The 16,290-nt window shown below is 43.3% G+C and overlaps 1 protein-coding gene across 1 annotated transcript in view; it reads left to right on the plus strand.

The window, feature by feature from the left end:
- cacna1fa (calcium channel, voltage-dependent, L type, alpha 1F subunit a) overlaps window positions 1-16,078 on the plus strand; it is a 29,990-nt gene extending 13,912 nt beyond the window's left edge. The window contains exons 23-47 of the mRNA XM_019865157.1: window positions 338-444; window positions 529-616; window positions 1,705-1,812; window positions 1,893-1,945; window positions 2,303-2,449; window positions 2,522-2,723; window positions 2,844-3,002; window positions 4,225-4,335; window positions 4,421-4,504; window positions 5,162-5,182; window positions 5,261-5,389; window positions 5,472-5,537; window positions 5,619-5,710; window positions 6,217-6,376; window positions 6,721-6,848; window positions 6,921-7,017; window positions 7,102-7,204; window positions 8,451-8,552; window positions 8,686-8,810; window positions 9,736-10,058; window positions 10,587-10,721; window positions 11,636-11,988; window positions 12,913-13,025; window positions 13,098-13,427; window positions 14,778-16,078. Coding sequence (XP_019720716.1) covers window positions 338-444; window positions 529-616; window positions 1,705-1,812; window positions 1,893-1,945; window positions 2,303-2,449; window positions 2,522-2,723; window positions 2,844-3,002; window positions 4,225-4,335; window positions 4,421-4,504; window positions 5,162-5,182; window positions 5,261-5,389; window positions 5,472-5,537; window positions 5,619-5,710; window positions 6,217-6,376; window positions 6,721-6,848; window positions 6,921-7,017; window positions 7,102-7,204; window positions 8,451-8,552; window positions 8,686-8,810; window positions 9,736-10,058; window positions 10,587-10,721; window positions 11,636-11,988; window positions 12,913-13,025; window positions 13,098-13,427; window positions 14,778-14,984 — 3,543 coding nt within the window. The 3' untranslated portion in view covers window positions 14,985-16,078. The remainder of the gene's footprint in view (window positions 1-337; window positions 445-528; window positions 617-1,704; window positions 1,813-1,892; window positions 1,946-2,302; window positions 2,450-2,521; window positions 2,724-2,843; window positions 3,003-4,224; window positions 4,336-4,420; window positions 4,505-5,161; window positions 5,183-5,260; window positions 5,390-5,471; window positions 5,538-5,618; window positions 5,711-6,216; window positions 6,377-6,720; window positions 6,849-6,920; window positions 7,018-7,101; window positions 7,205-8,450; window positions 8,553-8,685; window positions 8,811-9,735; window positions 10,059-10,586; window positions 10,722-11,635; window positions 11,989-12,912; window positions 13,026-13,097; window positions 13,428-14,777) is intronic.
- The last annotated feature ends 212 nt before the right edge of the window (window positions 16,079-16,290 follow it).

The raw sequence follows: 16,290 nt of genomic DNA on the forward strand, positions 1-16,290 counted from the left end.
GTGTTTCGATTGGTGGGCGTGCATCGAAATAATGATTGTAAAGAAGATTTGGGACTTGATTTTCCCTTTCACTTTAGCAACATTAGCATGCGAGTGTTACTACCTTCAGCTCACCAATGAAAAAAATACATCCGTGTTGTATGTTTGCGTACTTCACTTATGCACATAGAAATGTGATTTCGAATTCGACTTTTTACATGTGGCCAAGCCGATGTCATGTTCTCCTTCAATTAGTATTCGACCAAATACTCGAATAACGGCGTTCACAAAACTGCCAATGCAGTCAATGTTTTTCAATAGTGAACCAATGACATGATTTGAATGCTGTCGCGTCTAGATGACCGTGTACGGAGCTTTCCTGCACACGGGCTCCTTCTGCAGGAACGCCTTCAACCTGCTCGACTTGCTGGTGGTCAGCGTGTCGCTCACCTCCTTCTTTCTTCAGTGAGTCCGTCTGTCATACAGACGTTTTTGCCGGACAACCTGCTTTGAATTGCCGCAAATCATGTCAATATTCTTTGCCCACAGTTCCAGCGCTATTTCTGTGGTGAAGATTCTCAGGGTGCTCCGTGTGCTCAGACCTCTGCGTGCCATCAACAGAGCCAAGGGACTCAAAGTAAGTGGTTTGTTTTCATTTCACGAGATGCTAGGAACTACATGCTGCTGTTTATTAGAGATGATTATTGGGGTTTTTTTCCCCCCACTGTGTTTCTGTTTTGCTTTGTTTTGTAAATGAAGTGGTACTTTGAGATACGAGTGACCTGACTTCTGGGCTTTTCAAGATACGAGTGACCCGACTTCAGATCTTTTTTTTTTTTTTTTTTTTTGCTTTGACTTGTGAGTGCAAGCGCTGTATTGTAACAATGAACTCCGTTCAACTCACTTCACAGTAATAGCACTTTTGCAAATATTTAACAATTCATCAGAAAAGAGCCTTCAAACTGTCTGAAGTTTGCTGTCAAGCTAAAAATAAAACAAAGAGAATCGTACATTGGATAATTAAAACAACCAAGCAATGCTGCGTTAAGAAAGACAAGCCAGCTTAATGCAAACACATCAAATGCCATTGACTGGCTAATGCAACCGGTTTGCATCAGTCCTCACTTTTAGAGGCAAAGGATATTTGAATCCAAATGGTGGCGCAACACATGTCGACAGATAATATAACAATATTCACATGCATCTTGTATATTCTTTGTCCTCAACTAAAAATCACTAATTTAACCACATCTTACCGAGTCACTTCCACCTAGTGGGTGAAGAAGTGTTATTCAAGCTTGTGGCCAAAGCTGGCACCCCAGAAGGAACAGCACAACGAATTGAATTTCACCAGTTAATCATGATGCACAAACTGTTGAATTCTATTCATTTGTGTTATGACTCTGTTTTTATCAAATACAATCTTACTATTGCTTTTTTTTTTAGGGGGGAGGCTAGAACAGATGAATGGCATTTCCATTCATTTCAGTGGGGAAAGATGATTTGTTTTGAGTGTTTTGAGTTACGAGCATGGTCACGTAAGTCATATCAACTCGTATGGTTTAATCAAAATCTTTCTGACATGAGAAGCGAAATGGGCTGATCCAACTCGTGTACTGGCTGCTGTGCAAAAAGTTCAGGCGCACCTAATGTTCTGGCCAGTGAGGGTTTGTCATTTGAAGGAACACTCAATTCAAGCTTGTCGTTATTGTTGTCCGCTTCAAGAATGTGGTGCAGTGCGTGTTTGTGGCGATCCGCACCATCGGCAACATCTTGATCGTCACCACGCTCCTCCAGTTCATGTTTGCCTGCATCGGCGTGCAGCTCTTCAAGGTTCTCAGCATTTTCATGCATAACCTGGTCTTTGTTGAAGGAGGCAATCGTGTTCATTCTTATCCGTCTGATGTTTTCAGGGACGATTCTACAGCTGCACGGATGAAGCCAAACACACGCCTGACGAGTGCAAGTTAGTTTGATCTTGTTTTGTCCTTCCCTGCCTCAGCTGTCGAGGTTTGTTCACTACTGTAGGTAGAATCATAGGCTGGCTTCTCCAGTCAAGTGGTACAGTATAGTGTGTGTCTCGCGATACAAGATACACTAATCGCCAAATTTGACTAATATTGGGATTTAGGGTGATTTAGGGATTTTGTCCACCTCATTTTATTTCAGGGTGTAATTTTCCTGGTTGTTTTGTTGATAAGATCGAGTGAAGTCTGCAGTGGCTGGCTTCTCACCAAAAGATTTGGTCATCTTCCGGGATTCGTCTCTGTGTAGCTGTCAGTATTCAGCAAGGTATTTGACACACTGTGTTGCGTCGTTGCAGGGGAACCTTTGTGGTGTATAAAGACGGGGATATTAACCATCCCATTATGAAAGAGAGGATCTGGCAAAACAGCGACTTCAACTTTGACAACGTGCTGATGGGCATGCTGGCGCTCTTCACCGTGTCCACGTTTGAAGGCTGGCCACAGTAAGTCGCCACGCTCACTCGGCAGCGTTCTTGGGTATCAGGGCAGCTAAGTGTGCCATCTCCTGCGTGAAGGCTCCTTTACCGCGCCGTGGACGCCAACGCCATCAACCACGGACCCATTTACAACTACCGAGTGGAAATCTCCATCTTTTTCATCATCTACATCATCATCATCGCCTTCTTCATGATGAACATTTTCGTGGGCTTTGTCATCATCACCTTTCGGGAACAAGGAGAGGCTGAATTCAAAAACTGCGAACTCAACAAAAACCAGGTTGGTTGCGCTCCCACGCAACAAAGTGCTAAAGTAAAAATGAATGTTCACTGTCGGTCATTATTTAAAAGATTGAGTCGGCAGGCAAATAAATCCGCTTGTGGCTGTCTCTTTTTGCAGCGCCAGTGTGTGTATTACGCGCTGAAAGCTCAGCCCATCAAGATTTACATCCCCAAAAATCCATCCCAGCTCAAATTCTGGAAGATTATCAACTCCAGCCAGTTTGAATACGTCATGTTTGTGCTGATTCTTGGCAACACGCTCACGCTGGCTGTGCAGGTAATCGCACTTGTGTATACAATGGAATTTACTACTGGTAACGCAAACACACATATGACAAGGATTGACAGCCTTATAACTTCAATAATTGAATACATTGCAACGTGCAACGCATTCTGGGAATCGACTGGCTTTATCGTCGTGGCAGCGCTCCATGTTTGTAGACGTCACAATAAATGAAAAAAAAAATTAATCAAGGATGCATTTTCTCTATTGATAGCACACACTTAGGCATTGACAAAAAGTCAGCTTCATGAAAATCGGTTGAGAAAGGCACAAGTTGTGACTTCTTTTCAATGCACGTGTATTGCTGGCACCCACGTTTGTGAGCTGGGCTTCTACTTATCACAGCAGTTGTAGTGCTCGTGCTTTTGTAACGAGATAATAGCTTGCTGATCACTGTTTTGGCAAGATGTCAAACTTGTTGCCAAAACTCAGCTGAAATGGGAGGTATTCCGAAATGTTACTTGAAACACTGTTTGTATTGTCTATTCATCCATCCATTTCCTAACCCGCTTTATCCTCCCAACGGTTGCGGGTGTGCTGAATTCTATCCCAGCTGTCTTCGGGCAGTCGGCGAGGGACACCCTGAACCAGTTGCCAGCCAATCGCAGGGCACACAGAGGCGAACAACCATTCGAGCTCACAATCACACTTAGGGACAATTTAGAGCACGGGTGTTTTAAACGTACGGCCCAGGGGCCAGATCCGGCTTACGGCGTCATTTGATGAGGCCCGCGAAAGCAAGTCATGGGTGGCAGTTTGCACGATCCTTGCTAAAATATGTACTGACATGTCAAATTGTCATGAGTAATAAATAACGTTGAGATTTTGCAATAATTTGGTTTCCCTGTCTACACTCACTTATTATTATTTCCGGTACTAATTATTGAACAAGCTATTAGAGTTGACTTAACTGATTTTGAAACTAGTAATCCATTAATTTATTGTGTACAAGTAATAATGTGATGAGATGATTTCTGGGGTTTCACTGTCGTAACGTCCCTCCGAGGGAAGACTTGACTCCAAATTGGCCTGCAACAAAAATTTGTTTGGCACCACTGATTTTTTTTTTCTCACACACCCTACGAAAACAATCGATCCCAAATAATGTCCCAGATGTATTTGTATACAAACTGGAGTCTCGCCATTCAGAGATGCCGGTCTTTCTGTGGTTGTCCTAACTGGGTTTTTTTTTTTTTTTGTGTGTGTCATCCATCAGCATTATGAGCAGTCCAAACTGTTCACGTCGGTCATGGACATCCTCAACATGATCTTCACGGTGGTGTTCACTATCGAGATGATCATCAAGTTGCTGGCTCTGCGGGCTCATGTGAGCTTTCACACGTTCACCAGTGCAGCCTGCGATCATCTGAAGCATTGTTTGGCTCACACCTCCGTTCTGCCTTTCTCTGCAGCATTATTTTATTGATCCATGGAATTCCTTCGACGCTTTAATTGTGGTGGGGAGCGTGTTGGACATCGCAGTCTCCGAGTTAAGCGTAAGTCTGTCGGATTGCCTCAAATGTCATTGTCTAGACTCGAGCAAGGGTGGGCAACTGGTGGCCTTTTGATTAATTAAAAAAAATTGAATAGTAGATCATCCATACGTGCATTGAGAAATGTAATATGAAAAATGAAATAAATTAAGAGAGCATGTATGCCTGTATTTTGTCCATATTTGTTTACTTTTGGGTAGGAAGTATGTGGTCCTATATGCGGTGACCCCTTCCCTCCTGCCCCAGTCGCACAGATAAAAAATTGCGGCCCCCTCCAACATTCAAGTTGCCCATCCCTGTCTTAGTGTTACAGTTCCGGAAGGGTCCGAAACAGAATCGGACTCTCGAAATGTGCACTTAGGTGGAATTGATTAAATAAAAAAATACACAAGACCGACCAAGTACAACAAATGACACCAGTTACAGAAACCAGGAAAACGAGTCAAACCAAAAACGTTTGCAAAAGGCAAGGATGAATGTAAATAGCTTGTCTTGGAAGGACAAGAAGAAATCCATAATGCGTAAACCACTGAGAATGTTTTCACCGACTGAGAAGTTTCTAAACCTTGACTCGTAGAGCATGAATAGGGTTTCTCTTCACCGATTCATGTCTGTCTCTCTCTCCTCGATCGGTTTGGACGGCCGGAAATGTGGCTCCAGGGAGGAGGAGGCCACGGTGAGGTAAGATGCGAGCGCTCTTGTTCGCGCGTCTTCTCTCGTTCCAGCATTGTTTGACATTTTCGTTCCGTTGGTCGCCAGGGGAAAGGCGAAAGCGGCAAAGTTTCCATCACATTCTTCCGCTTGTTTCGAGTGTTGCGATTGGTCAAACTGCTGAGTAAAGGAGAAGGCATTCGAACTCTCCTCTGGACTTTTGTCAAGTCCCTTCAGGTCAGACGAAATCGGGTGCAGCGTCCGGTCACGGTACGAAGTGCTCTCTTGTGAATGTCCTTTTGAAATCTTCCCCGCTCAGGCTTTGCCTTACGTCGGGCTGCTCATTGCAATGATCTTCTTCATCTATGCCGTCATTGGTATGCAGGTGAGTCTGGAATGATTTGATGGAATCGCCTTTATATTGACCAACTGACGATGGATTGACACTCTGCGTGCATTCTGGCAGACGTTCGGGAAAGTGGCTGTGGATGACAACACGCATATCAACAGAAACTGCAATTTTCAAACCTTCTTCATGGCCGTTCTGGTGTTATTCAGGTCCGGCTTCATTTTTGTTGTACCGTTTTCAGTCTGCCAACTTTTCTCGTTATGCAGTGGTGCCTTGAGATGTGAGTGAACTGATGTAGGGATTTTTTTTAGATGACGGGTTGTCTTCCTCATGAGTTTTTGGGCTTTGACTTGTAAAGTTTGAGATAGCAGCTCTGTATGATTGCATTCAATTCCAAAAAGAGTCTTCAAGCTGTTTCATGTCGCTTGAAGTTGAAGTTACTGGTTTGGTCCGTAACATGTCAGAGAAGAGGCACAAGATATTGATAGCTGTTTTCCAAAGTAAAAGTAGATGTGTGCAAATGTCTGATTTGGATTCAAGACAAAGATCAAATCAGTCTGCTTTCATGGCAGACTACAGAAATCTGACAATATTGACTGTTGAGAGGCTGGAATTTTAAAGTGAACAATGAATTGACTCTCAAAAATAATTAATTCATCGTTGCACCTCGAGTGTAAATTGTAAAACGCGGAGAACTCCATGTTTGTTCGGGCAGGTGTGCCACCGGAGAGCAGTGGCAGGAGATCATGTTGGCCGCGCTGCCCGGCAGACGTTGCGACCCTGAATCTGACACCGAACCTGGGGAAGAGTTCTCCTGCGGGAGCAACTTATCTTACATCTATTTCATCAGCTTCTTCATGCTCTGCGCTTACCTGGTGAGTGAGGCCCAGCAGGATTCAGTAACTAATCCTACTTGAAGTTGAATGAAACAATCTGTTGACTTTAAGTTGAAAACCAAAGTAACGAATGACCGTGGCTTGCAAATGGCGGCTCTTCAATCAGCCTAGCTGGCCAGTCTTGAAGGGAGAAACTCAGCGTATTATGTAAATTAGCTGTCCTGTTACATCCCATTCTAGCGGTGGCTCGCTCACAGACACATTTGAGCAAATAGGCAGCTAACAAAACATTGCCTCGGTTGTTTCATGCCAAACTTTTGAGTGGTCGAACACTCCAAAGAGCTCATGTTTCTCTCTTGTCCATTGCCGATCTCTCTGTCCAGATTATCAATTTGTTCATCGCTGTCATCATGGACAACTTTGAGTACCTAACAAGAGACTGGACCGTACTGGGAACCCACCACCTGGATGAGTTTAAGAGAGTTTGGTCCGACTATGATCCTGAGGCCACGTAAAGACATTATTTTCTCGCGATGGCTTCCTGTGCCGGGGTTATGCTTACGTGCGTTTTGTTGCGTCACAGCGGCCGCATTAAGCACATTGACATCATCACGATGTTGCGGCGAATTCAGCCCCCTCTTGGTTTTGGAAAACTTTGTCCTCACCGTGTTGCTTGCAAAGTAAGTTCTTGCTTTTCACGCAGCATCCTCCCTATTTGACGGATACGTTCAACTCTGGCTTCCTTTGTGTGGGCTTCCTCTCAGAGGCTGGTTTCTATGAACGTGCCGCTGCACCCCGATGGGACGGTCACCTTCAATGCGACTTTGTTTGCTCTGGTGCGGACGTCCCTCAAGATTAAGACTGAAGGTATCTCTTTTTCCACGCTAAACAAGAACAAAACAATCTTGAAATGAACTATCAAGGGGAGGCATGTGGACGGAGGCCAGAGTAGCCGTTTATATGCTCCCTCTTACGTGTTCCAGAGAAGTTTGAGGTTAGACTGACTTTGGCTGACTCCAAAGTAAAGTGCATTGCAGTAATGCAGCCAAGTTCTGTTTACACGTCTGCAAGTTTAATTGGTTTCGTGACCAAGCTTGTAAGTAAATATATTTATATCGCAAATCAAATTACCCATTGAAATGCATTGAAATTTCATTCATTTGTTTTGGTACCTTTGATGTCATTTTAATACATATAAAAAATACATATATAGCACTCTTTTGTACATCCTTCCATCCGTCTTCTTTACTGTCTGCTCTGTAAAGTGTTTGGACAGTTTAATAAACCCTAAGTGTAGAGACAGACAAACCATCCGCTCTCACATTCGCCTTGTCATTGAAACATCCTAAAATAATAAGAGACAATGTAAAGAAATAAACTGTAGCTGGATGTGAGTGTTCCCTTTTTGTATTTGTGTGTTTGCACTGTTCACCAAACAGCTAACAGTGCATCAGCATCAGCACTCGTGCTTTCAGGTGTCACCGTATTTGTTCCATGAACTGATGAAGTTGTGTTAATTTCCAAAAGTCTAATCCTTCCTCTCATATCATTTTCTTTTGGCTGCAAGCTCCAGGACATAAATTGATTTTTTTTTTTGTCCAGTCAGATTTCAGGCTCTAATTGTTGCTATGCGAGTCTTAATTTGCCTTGCATCTTCAGAATCAGCAGTGCTAGCCCATGTGACCTGGGATTAAAAAAAAAAAAAAATTAAAAACGATATTAACAATGGGACCGCCTATTTTGCTAATCATATTTAAAATTTGCCACTTAGGCAATAGGGTCAGCATTTATCGGTCTTCTGATTTTTTGAGAACTTGTTAGAGCCAAGACAAACTAGCAAAAGACATCTAGAGCTAGCTGCACACATCAGTACAGTTAATAAAGAGAATCTCTGCTGATTTGAATGTCCACCCATCAATTTATTATCCAAACCGCTTATCCAGATGACGTATGTGGTACAATTGTGTGCGATTGTCCTTTCCTTGATGTTTTTTGGAACTGCGATGTGTGAGCAGTGGAGTTAAGAAGTCGCCACTGAAGGCCCAGCTACCAAATGTGTTGCTTTATTTGCATGTTGAATGTTAAAAGGATGTGTTGCTTGTGCCCCCTTCAGGGCCCATCGATCAGCAGAACGAAGAGCTCAAACTCATCATCAAGAAACTCTGGAAGCGGACCAAGCCCAAGCTCTTAGATGAAATCATCCCTCCCCCTAGAGGTAATTTGAAGTATTACAGTAGCGTTGTGGATTTTTTTTTCGAGCCAGGCTGTTTGCGAGTATGTGAGACTCATGAAACACTGAGTAGTAGAAGTCTGACCTTTTCATTCATGCTTGTCATTTTCCTCCTTAGGGGATGAGGTGACTTGTGGGAAATTTTATGCCAGCTTTTTGATTCAGGACTATTTCAAAAAATACCGCAAAAGAAAAGAGAGGGAACGGAAGTCTAAAAAGAAGGACAAGGCCGCCTCTCTTCAGGTAATTGTAGACCTTTTCATAATGTTTGTGAACAATAGGGGTAAACAATAGGCACTCTATGGGTAGCAGAAGGTCATTGTCAATTGCTGACTTGAACTGAAAACAATGACACAAACTTTTTTTTTTTCAATACCTCCAGATTAGCAACAGGACATGAACTCAAACAAAAATATTTATGGAATGACTCGCTTGCCCAAATATTATGAAGTGAATTCCCCCGATTTGCAGATGACTGGGACCGAGCCCTGCCATAAATAGCAACAATCTGCAAGTAAATGACGCCATATGGATGTCACAAGATGGTGACAAAGCACTTAAAATGTAGACTGGTATTTCATTTGGATTTAATAAAAGCTTGGTCCATATGAACACAGCGTAATCAGCACCATGCATCTCCATGTACACGATCATGAACCCATGTTCCATAATTTAATTTAGTACTTAAATTACTCATTAGCTACTAGCCTGAATAACATGCTCGCACCAACAGACGTCTTGCGGCCAAGAAAATGTCGACTAATACTTTACACAAATAAAATAAGTCATTAAACTCACCTTTTGGCAATCACGCACAATCGTAAATGTGAAGGAACACAGGCAAATTGAAGCTCTGTTTCACTTTAAGTCCACGAGCGTGATTCAAGGACCAGGGCATCTCAGACACAGACAACGCCATCAATGAATTAAACCCGAACACCACAAGATGACGATAAAGTAATACTCCTTTTACCGTAGCTTAAAAAAGAAAGGAAAAAAACTAATTTCATCAAATAAAGGATAGCTTCAACAAAAATCTACAAATATGCTAATTATTCAAATGCAGAACCGTAAATATGTCGAATACACGCTTTCGTTTCTTCTGTACATATATCATCTCGTATGTGCTGTCACAGGAGTCACCTCAGTTTTTTCCATCTGTCCCTAGCAAGGTCTGCGGACGCTGCAGGATCTGGCTCCAGAGATGCGGCTGGCGATGGCGTGCGACCTGGAAGAGGAAGAGGGCGCAGATGAGATATTTTACAGCGATCACGGAACCTCGGTCACCACCACGCCCGCCAGCACGCCCATGCCGCCCGTAGAAGCGCTGGTGCAGCAGACCGCCGTCATCATGGAAGCGGACGCCGGCCCTAGTGTGATCACGCAGCAGGTGACGGGTCTGAGTGACGGCTTCCAGACCAACGTGTCAGAAGTAGCCGGGGAGAGTGTCGTCACAGAACAGCCAACAAGGTCGGAAGCTCTGCCCAGCAGGTGGGTTCCCGCTTTCACACTCTTTTTCTCTCTCATTTGGTGCTGCCTTGAGATCAAAGTTTCATTTAGTTAGTTGACCATACCTGTCACGCAAAACAGTCTCCGAAAGAATGAAAGATAGCTTATTTAGCGATCCCTACTAGAGTTGTTAATTTCCTAAACCCTTTGAAATGCAGTATTTTAAGCAATCACTATGACAGTTTGACCAATTTCAACCAAACAAGAAAACATAAACCAGATAACAAGAATAATACAAACAAATCTGTGGCATTATCACTTTTATCACATTTCATGTTTCCTCAAACAATGACATATGTGTGGACTGCACTTCTTAAGCACTCAACTTACAGATCTAGACACTATAAAAAAAAACAACAATGATTTACTTGACTAATCACTATTTACGTCTTTTTTTTTTTTTTTTTTTTTTTTTTTTTACATTGTGGCGTCAGCCGCAGAGGTTAAAAAAAATGAATGAGCCTAAAGTAAGGTACCTCCTGAATAACTCCTTTTTGCGCTTGTGAACAGGGCGGATTCCATCAGCGACCTGCCTCCTCCTCCCGACACTACAGAGTTCATAGGTCAGGAAGCAACTGCACCTCTAGTGGCTGAGCAAGTTCCTAACTGTGAGGGAGATTCTGCAAATCTCGCATTTGAAGAACGGTAAGCTAAGTCGCGATTGAGAGCAAAACGTTTAACGTCCATAAAATCCATAATACTGGGCAATCATTCCGATAATTTCAAAGGCTCAAGTGGGCATGAGTAGAGAAGTCCATGGTGATGATTGATCGCAGTTTTCAGACACTCAGCGACATTAAGCTTTTTCTCTATGAAGATGAAAACACTTACCGTTCATAAAGACCAAAATGTTGAGGTGATCACTCAGATATTTTAGAGGTTGAAGTGGGCATAAATAGTGATGTCGACATAAAACATGTCAACTTTCTCGCTCTCCGTTCTGCAAGCTTTCTCCTTTTCTGTCTCGTTCCCAGCTAGTCACGGCTATGTTGTTTACCTCACGGTTCCCCATACTGCAATGATATTGTCCCACAGTGAATTTATTTCACCACGGTGTGTGTGTGTGTGTGTGTGTGTGTGTGTGTGTGTGTGTGTGTGTGTGTGTGTGTGTGTACTATGCGTGCATGTCATGTTGTAAGTACGTTCTCGACGCCGATTGGCTGACGTTGCTGAAGGAAGAAGTCAGTCCTAAAATGGTGATGTCATCAAAATAATGGTGCTGAACTGTAATAATATGTCTAAAAAAGTATGAAAGAAAACCCCAGGGAGAAACACTGGCAAAATTTACAGATGTCCCCAACTCTGCATATATTGCAATCATTCGCCGTTGTGCACCAACATCAGCACAACAGCACCCCAAAATCAACATCCAATTTAATATGCCAAAAACAGTCTTTTTTTTTTTCTGCTGTCATCAAGTAATGAATGTATGATACGACTGGAGGGAACCCATTTACCCATATGTGTATGCCTTAGACACACTGCGAATGATTGTAATACTTTCTGCAGGTGAATCAGAAACGTTTTTTCTAATTTTTCCATTCTCTGCTATCTTGTAGGTACGGGTTTCCCGAGTCTGCGTCTCCTTTACCACCGGAGCCAGACTTTAACGGGCAGAGCCTCGATCGAGCCAGCAGCATTGGCGAGCTGTCGTATGACGTCAATGTATCGGCTAACTGTTACAACGGAAGCACCGCGAACGGGGTAGGGAGTATCAATGGGGAGCCCTACCCGACACACGCATATAATGGTAATGGATACTCGACTTACAACGAGGACGGCAGCAGCATTGTCAGCACCAACGGTAATGGCAGCACTGTGAACGGAGGTTACGCAGCAAACGACTACAATGGAAGCAATGGCGGTGGCGCACAGTTTGTCAGGAGGAGGCTGCTTCCTTCCATACCCAAAGGTTAACCAACCCTTTTAAAATTTTGTCCCACTTTGTGACACTTTAATACAGGAAGGACAGCAATAGTTCTATTCAAACTCTCTCACACACACACACACACACACACACACACACACGCACACACGCACACACACGCACACACACAAACGTTTTTTTGAAATGTTTTTAAAAATAAAAATAGCACTGTGTAATACTTTGTACTTTGTAAAACATGCAGTAATATAAATGGGAAGAAGTGAGCAGTTTTTGCCACAATTTTAACTTCAATTCAATAGACATTGTGCTTCTGCTTTTGGTCACATGAGGGCAGGATAACACTGACATACAGTACGCTGTATAAGGATTGATGAGTGGGTGGATATACTGCACTGTATAGGAAACCGGTCAAATCTCCTTTGGAAACAGCAGTAACAGGGGCACAGTGGCCATCGGGAATAGCGTGAAAATATGTTAATTTTCGCAAACAGCCGGTGCATTTACCGTCCTGGGCATCAGGGCAACCCCCTGTTGACAATGATTATTGGGTGCGTTACTGCCACACTCTGTCGCCAACAACATTTCGGTGCATGATGGTCCGTCAACGCAACGTAACAGGATATAATAGGAAAGCATATACCAGTAATTGTATTTTTCTTCACATTTGGATTGTTCCTTATGTCTTGGTTGGTCGTCCCACATTGAGGCAACTATTGTAGCAGTGTTCATTAATGTGGATTGTGCCTTTCAAATAAACAATAAAAATGAAATGAAAATGAAATAAACCATGAATTGGCAAAAAAAATCTGCTGATTATAAAACCTCCAATATCAGCCGATTAAATCGGCCAAACGATTAATCGCTCAGGCCCTAATGTTTTGTTTAATGCGTTCTTTTTAAATCTTTTGTTGAATTAATTATTACCAAATCTCCTGCTCGTTATTTTAGGTCGTAAGCCCACCTTTAACTTCCAATGTCTGAGGCCACAGAGCAGCGTAGATGAACTTCCCATCCCGGGAAATTACCACGGCAACACATCCCCAACCAGGTCTCGTCTCCAGGTAAAACCCACACGCGCACCCACGATGTTCACTCACCCCCCTGATTTGAACTGTGGCGTTCCGCATTGCCAGACGCAGCACAGCCTGGACTCCCGCCCCAGTAGCGTGTCGTCGTCGTCGTCCGTCTCGTGGGCCAACAACGTGGCAGCCGGCAACACCCCCGGTCCTGGGTCCATCGCCCCGTTGGGGCGCAGGGGCAAACTGATCTACACCCCCATGATCTTGGTGGATGAAACAACTGGAATCAGTCAGCCGCTGTGGAGCGACGGCTCAGCTAGCCTCCCTGCGGGAAGCCGTCCCGGCTGGTACTCTGGTCAGAGCGGAACCTATGGCAGCTTGAGGGTGCCGCCTGCCAAACAGAGCTTTGTGGACAAAGGCAGCGCAGACAGTCTGGTAGAGTCGGTGAGTAGAAATTGTGTGGCTCGGGTCCACAGCAGTCCCACATATACAGTCGTTCCCCACAAACGCGGTTCACTTTGTGCGGCTTCACTTCATCGCACTCGTGTCGCGGGATTTTGCAGGCATTTGTGACTGCAGACTCATGGAGCAGTAAGCACTTGCCAGCCATGAGGAAATAGTGCCTAAAAGACAATCTCTGTCATTTGGGATCATTTCACATTTAGAAAGACAAGTGCAACGTGTCAATTGCAAAGCAGAACTGGCTACACAACTGCACTTCTCCGGTAAAGTAAACATCGTCAGCTAATTAGAATGAATTGTAATACCTCCACAGGTGGTCAAGGATAGACACAGTTGCCAGTTTACGACCAATCGCATTACTAACAAAGTACGGAAAACACAAGTATATTCTTAGATGACTTGCCCCCATGGCTTCAAATGACGCCGTCACTCAACGGTTTAGCCAGTTAATAGCCAGTCAACACCCTCCATTTGCAGATTTTTACGTCCCTCAAAATCTAAGCCCCACCTTTGAAACATTCAGCATCACAGATACCACCGTGTGGAGCGTGAGGATCGCAACCCCAAATACAGCAAAAAATAATACCAGCAAAATAAATATTGATAAATAGTCAAATATTCGTTCCCTTTTTGGCAGCTTTTATTTATTGCGGGGGTGGTCTGGAATGTAACCTTCGCGATATACGAAGGTAGTACTGTATTTACATTTCGCCGTTTGAAAAATCACCCATGTTTTTCCCATGGAACCCATTCCCAAGTATTCACTCTCAAAACTCACTCATTTGCTTTGCTCTTCTCTGAAACACCAAAAGATGCCACAAAAATCACACCAAACCTTCACTCAGTAGGAATGCAGTACTTTAATTGCTTCAAAACCGTATGTTGAAGTGAAACATCTGAAGTCAGAAGTGCAGAACCTTGCAAACTATTTCATCTACAAGTTGTACTATTACTGTAACTTTGTTCTTATTTGTTGTTTGTTCCATTGCAAAATTGCTGCCGAACAAGAACCCCCTCCCCCACCCCCCCAAATTGAAGTTTTATCCAATGCAGCCTTTCCCTGGCTTTGCGGGAATGCCTGCTTTAACAGTTCAGTGTTTGCATGACTGCTAATAGTGGTGGGGCTTCAAGAAACTTGCTGTGGATAAAACGGTACTGTACTTTATGTTTGAGCTGTGTCATGGCCATAAACTTTCTCAAACTGGCGCTGAACGGCAGTCGGGGACAGAAAAATGTCTTGCTCGGTGGCAGTTCATAAATTCATATCGGAAAAACTGTTTTCCACGCAAGCGTGAAAACATATTACACAGCCTTGTTCCTCTTCTTCTTCAGATCCTGATCTCCGAAGGTCTGGGCATCTACGCCAAGGACCCCAAGTTTGTGAGTTTTGCCAAGCGGGAAATCGCCGAAGCTTGTCACATGAGCTTGGACGAGATGGAGAGCGCAGCCGCCGACCTGATTGCCCGCGGGGCCGGCCAGTCAGTTTCTCACTTTGAGGACCAGCTGGCCGACGAAATGAACTGCGTGATTTCGTACTGAATCGGACGGACGTACGAGGGATGAGGTGGAAGAAACACCTGAAAGAGAGAGAAAGAAAGAGAACGCGCTTGCCATCGTTTGTGTCCTATGGTCAACCTGTTTGTTTGATGTTTGCCGAGAATAAATGGAAAAGCAGCCAGCCATGTCTGGCACATTGCAAATTAGCGCAAGGGTGGGCAATGTATGGCCAGTCCAAACCAACAAGCTTTTAAGTGTTCACGAGTCCTGGAATATTTTTTGCATTCATTGAACCAAAAAATGATTACTTAAAATTGATGTAACATTATTTTATGTATTTCTATTCATTTATCTCTTATTTTACAAATGACCTCCATCCATCTTGTCTGTTTTAAAACTCAAATTACAAAAAGTTGCCCACTCTTGCCGTATGTTCAGGAATCACCACGGAAGCATGATTGTATCAGGACCCAACAAAGACTTTTATGAACAATAGAGCCACAGTTTTTATTGTAATGGCCTATTTTGGTTTTGCATTGGACTTTCATTTTTTACTGTACTTGAATTACCACTTTACACACTGTTATGTGCAGCTGCAAATGGCAGTTGAGGGTTTTTTCTTGGTTTTTTTTTTTTTTTTTTTTTTTTGCATTTAACTTCAAATACTTTGGACTGTATATACTATTCAAAAGAATTTCGGGTTTTGTCTTCCAAGTGAAATTTCAGGATGAACCTAAAATGCACTAGAATCTTTTCAGGTGAACTTAATTTGACCTAAAAATGTGATTTAATACCTGTAGCCTTGGAAGAGTTGGAATATAAACTGCTTCACTTTATTTTTGGAGACACTCCATAACATTTCAAAACCCAAACTGTGCTCTGTTCCGCACAGTTTTGTGGAGGATGGCTTCGACAACAAAAGCTTGCACACAAATGCCTTTCAGTCATGCATACCAGTCTTGGCTGCAAGGTCGTGCGGTGTCACCATGTTAGTGGATTTAAAAAATAAAATAAAAATTGCAATACAACTGCTAGCCAGACGCTAGCTTCACGTGAGTGACTCTGCTTTAGAATGCTCATTGGGCAGCAGCGAAGTCTCCGGGTGACAACATGGAGGTGGACTTACAAAAAAAAAAGAGAAAATGAAAAAAATATTTTTTTCTTCAGGTTGATCCCAGTATCGCGCTTCTGTTGCCTTGTGGTGTGCACCATTGTCAGCCACAAGTCTGCTGACGGACCGCTGAATTTCAAAAAGGCTGCCTCAAGACCCCCACATATTGGCAGCTTCCAATCAGAGGAAACCATTTCCATATCAAATTTAGACAAACAGTGACCCAAACCCAATTAA

The sequence above is a fragment of the Hippocampus comes genome, unplaced genomic scaffold (genome assembly GCF_001891065.2).
Source record: "Hippocampus comes isolate QL1 unplaced genomic scaffold, H_comes_QL1_v1.1 scaffold124, whole genome shotgun sequence".
NCBI classification, from domain to species: domain Eukaryota; kingdom Metazoa; phylum Chordata; class Actinopteri; order Syngnathiformes; family Syngnathidae; genus Hippocampus; species Hippocampus comes.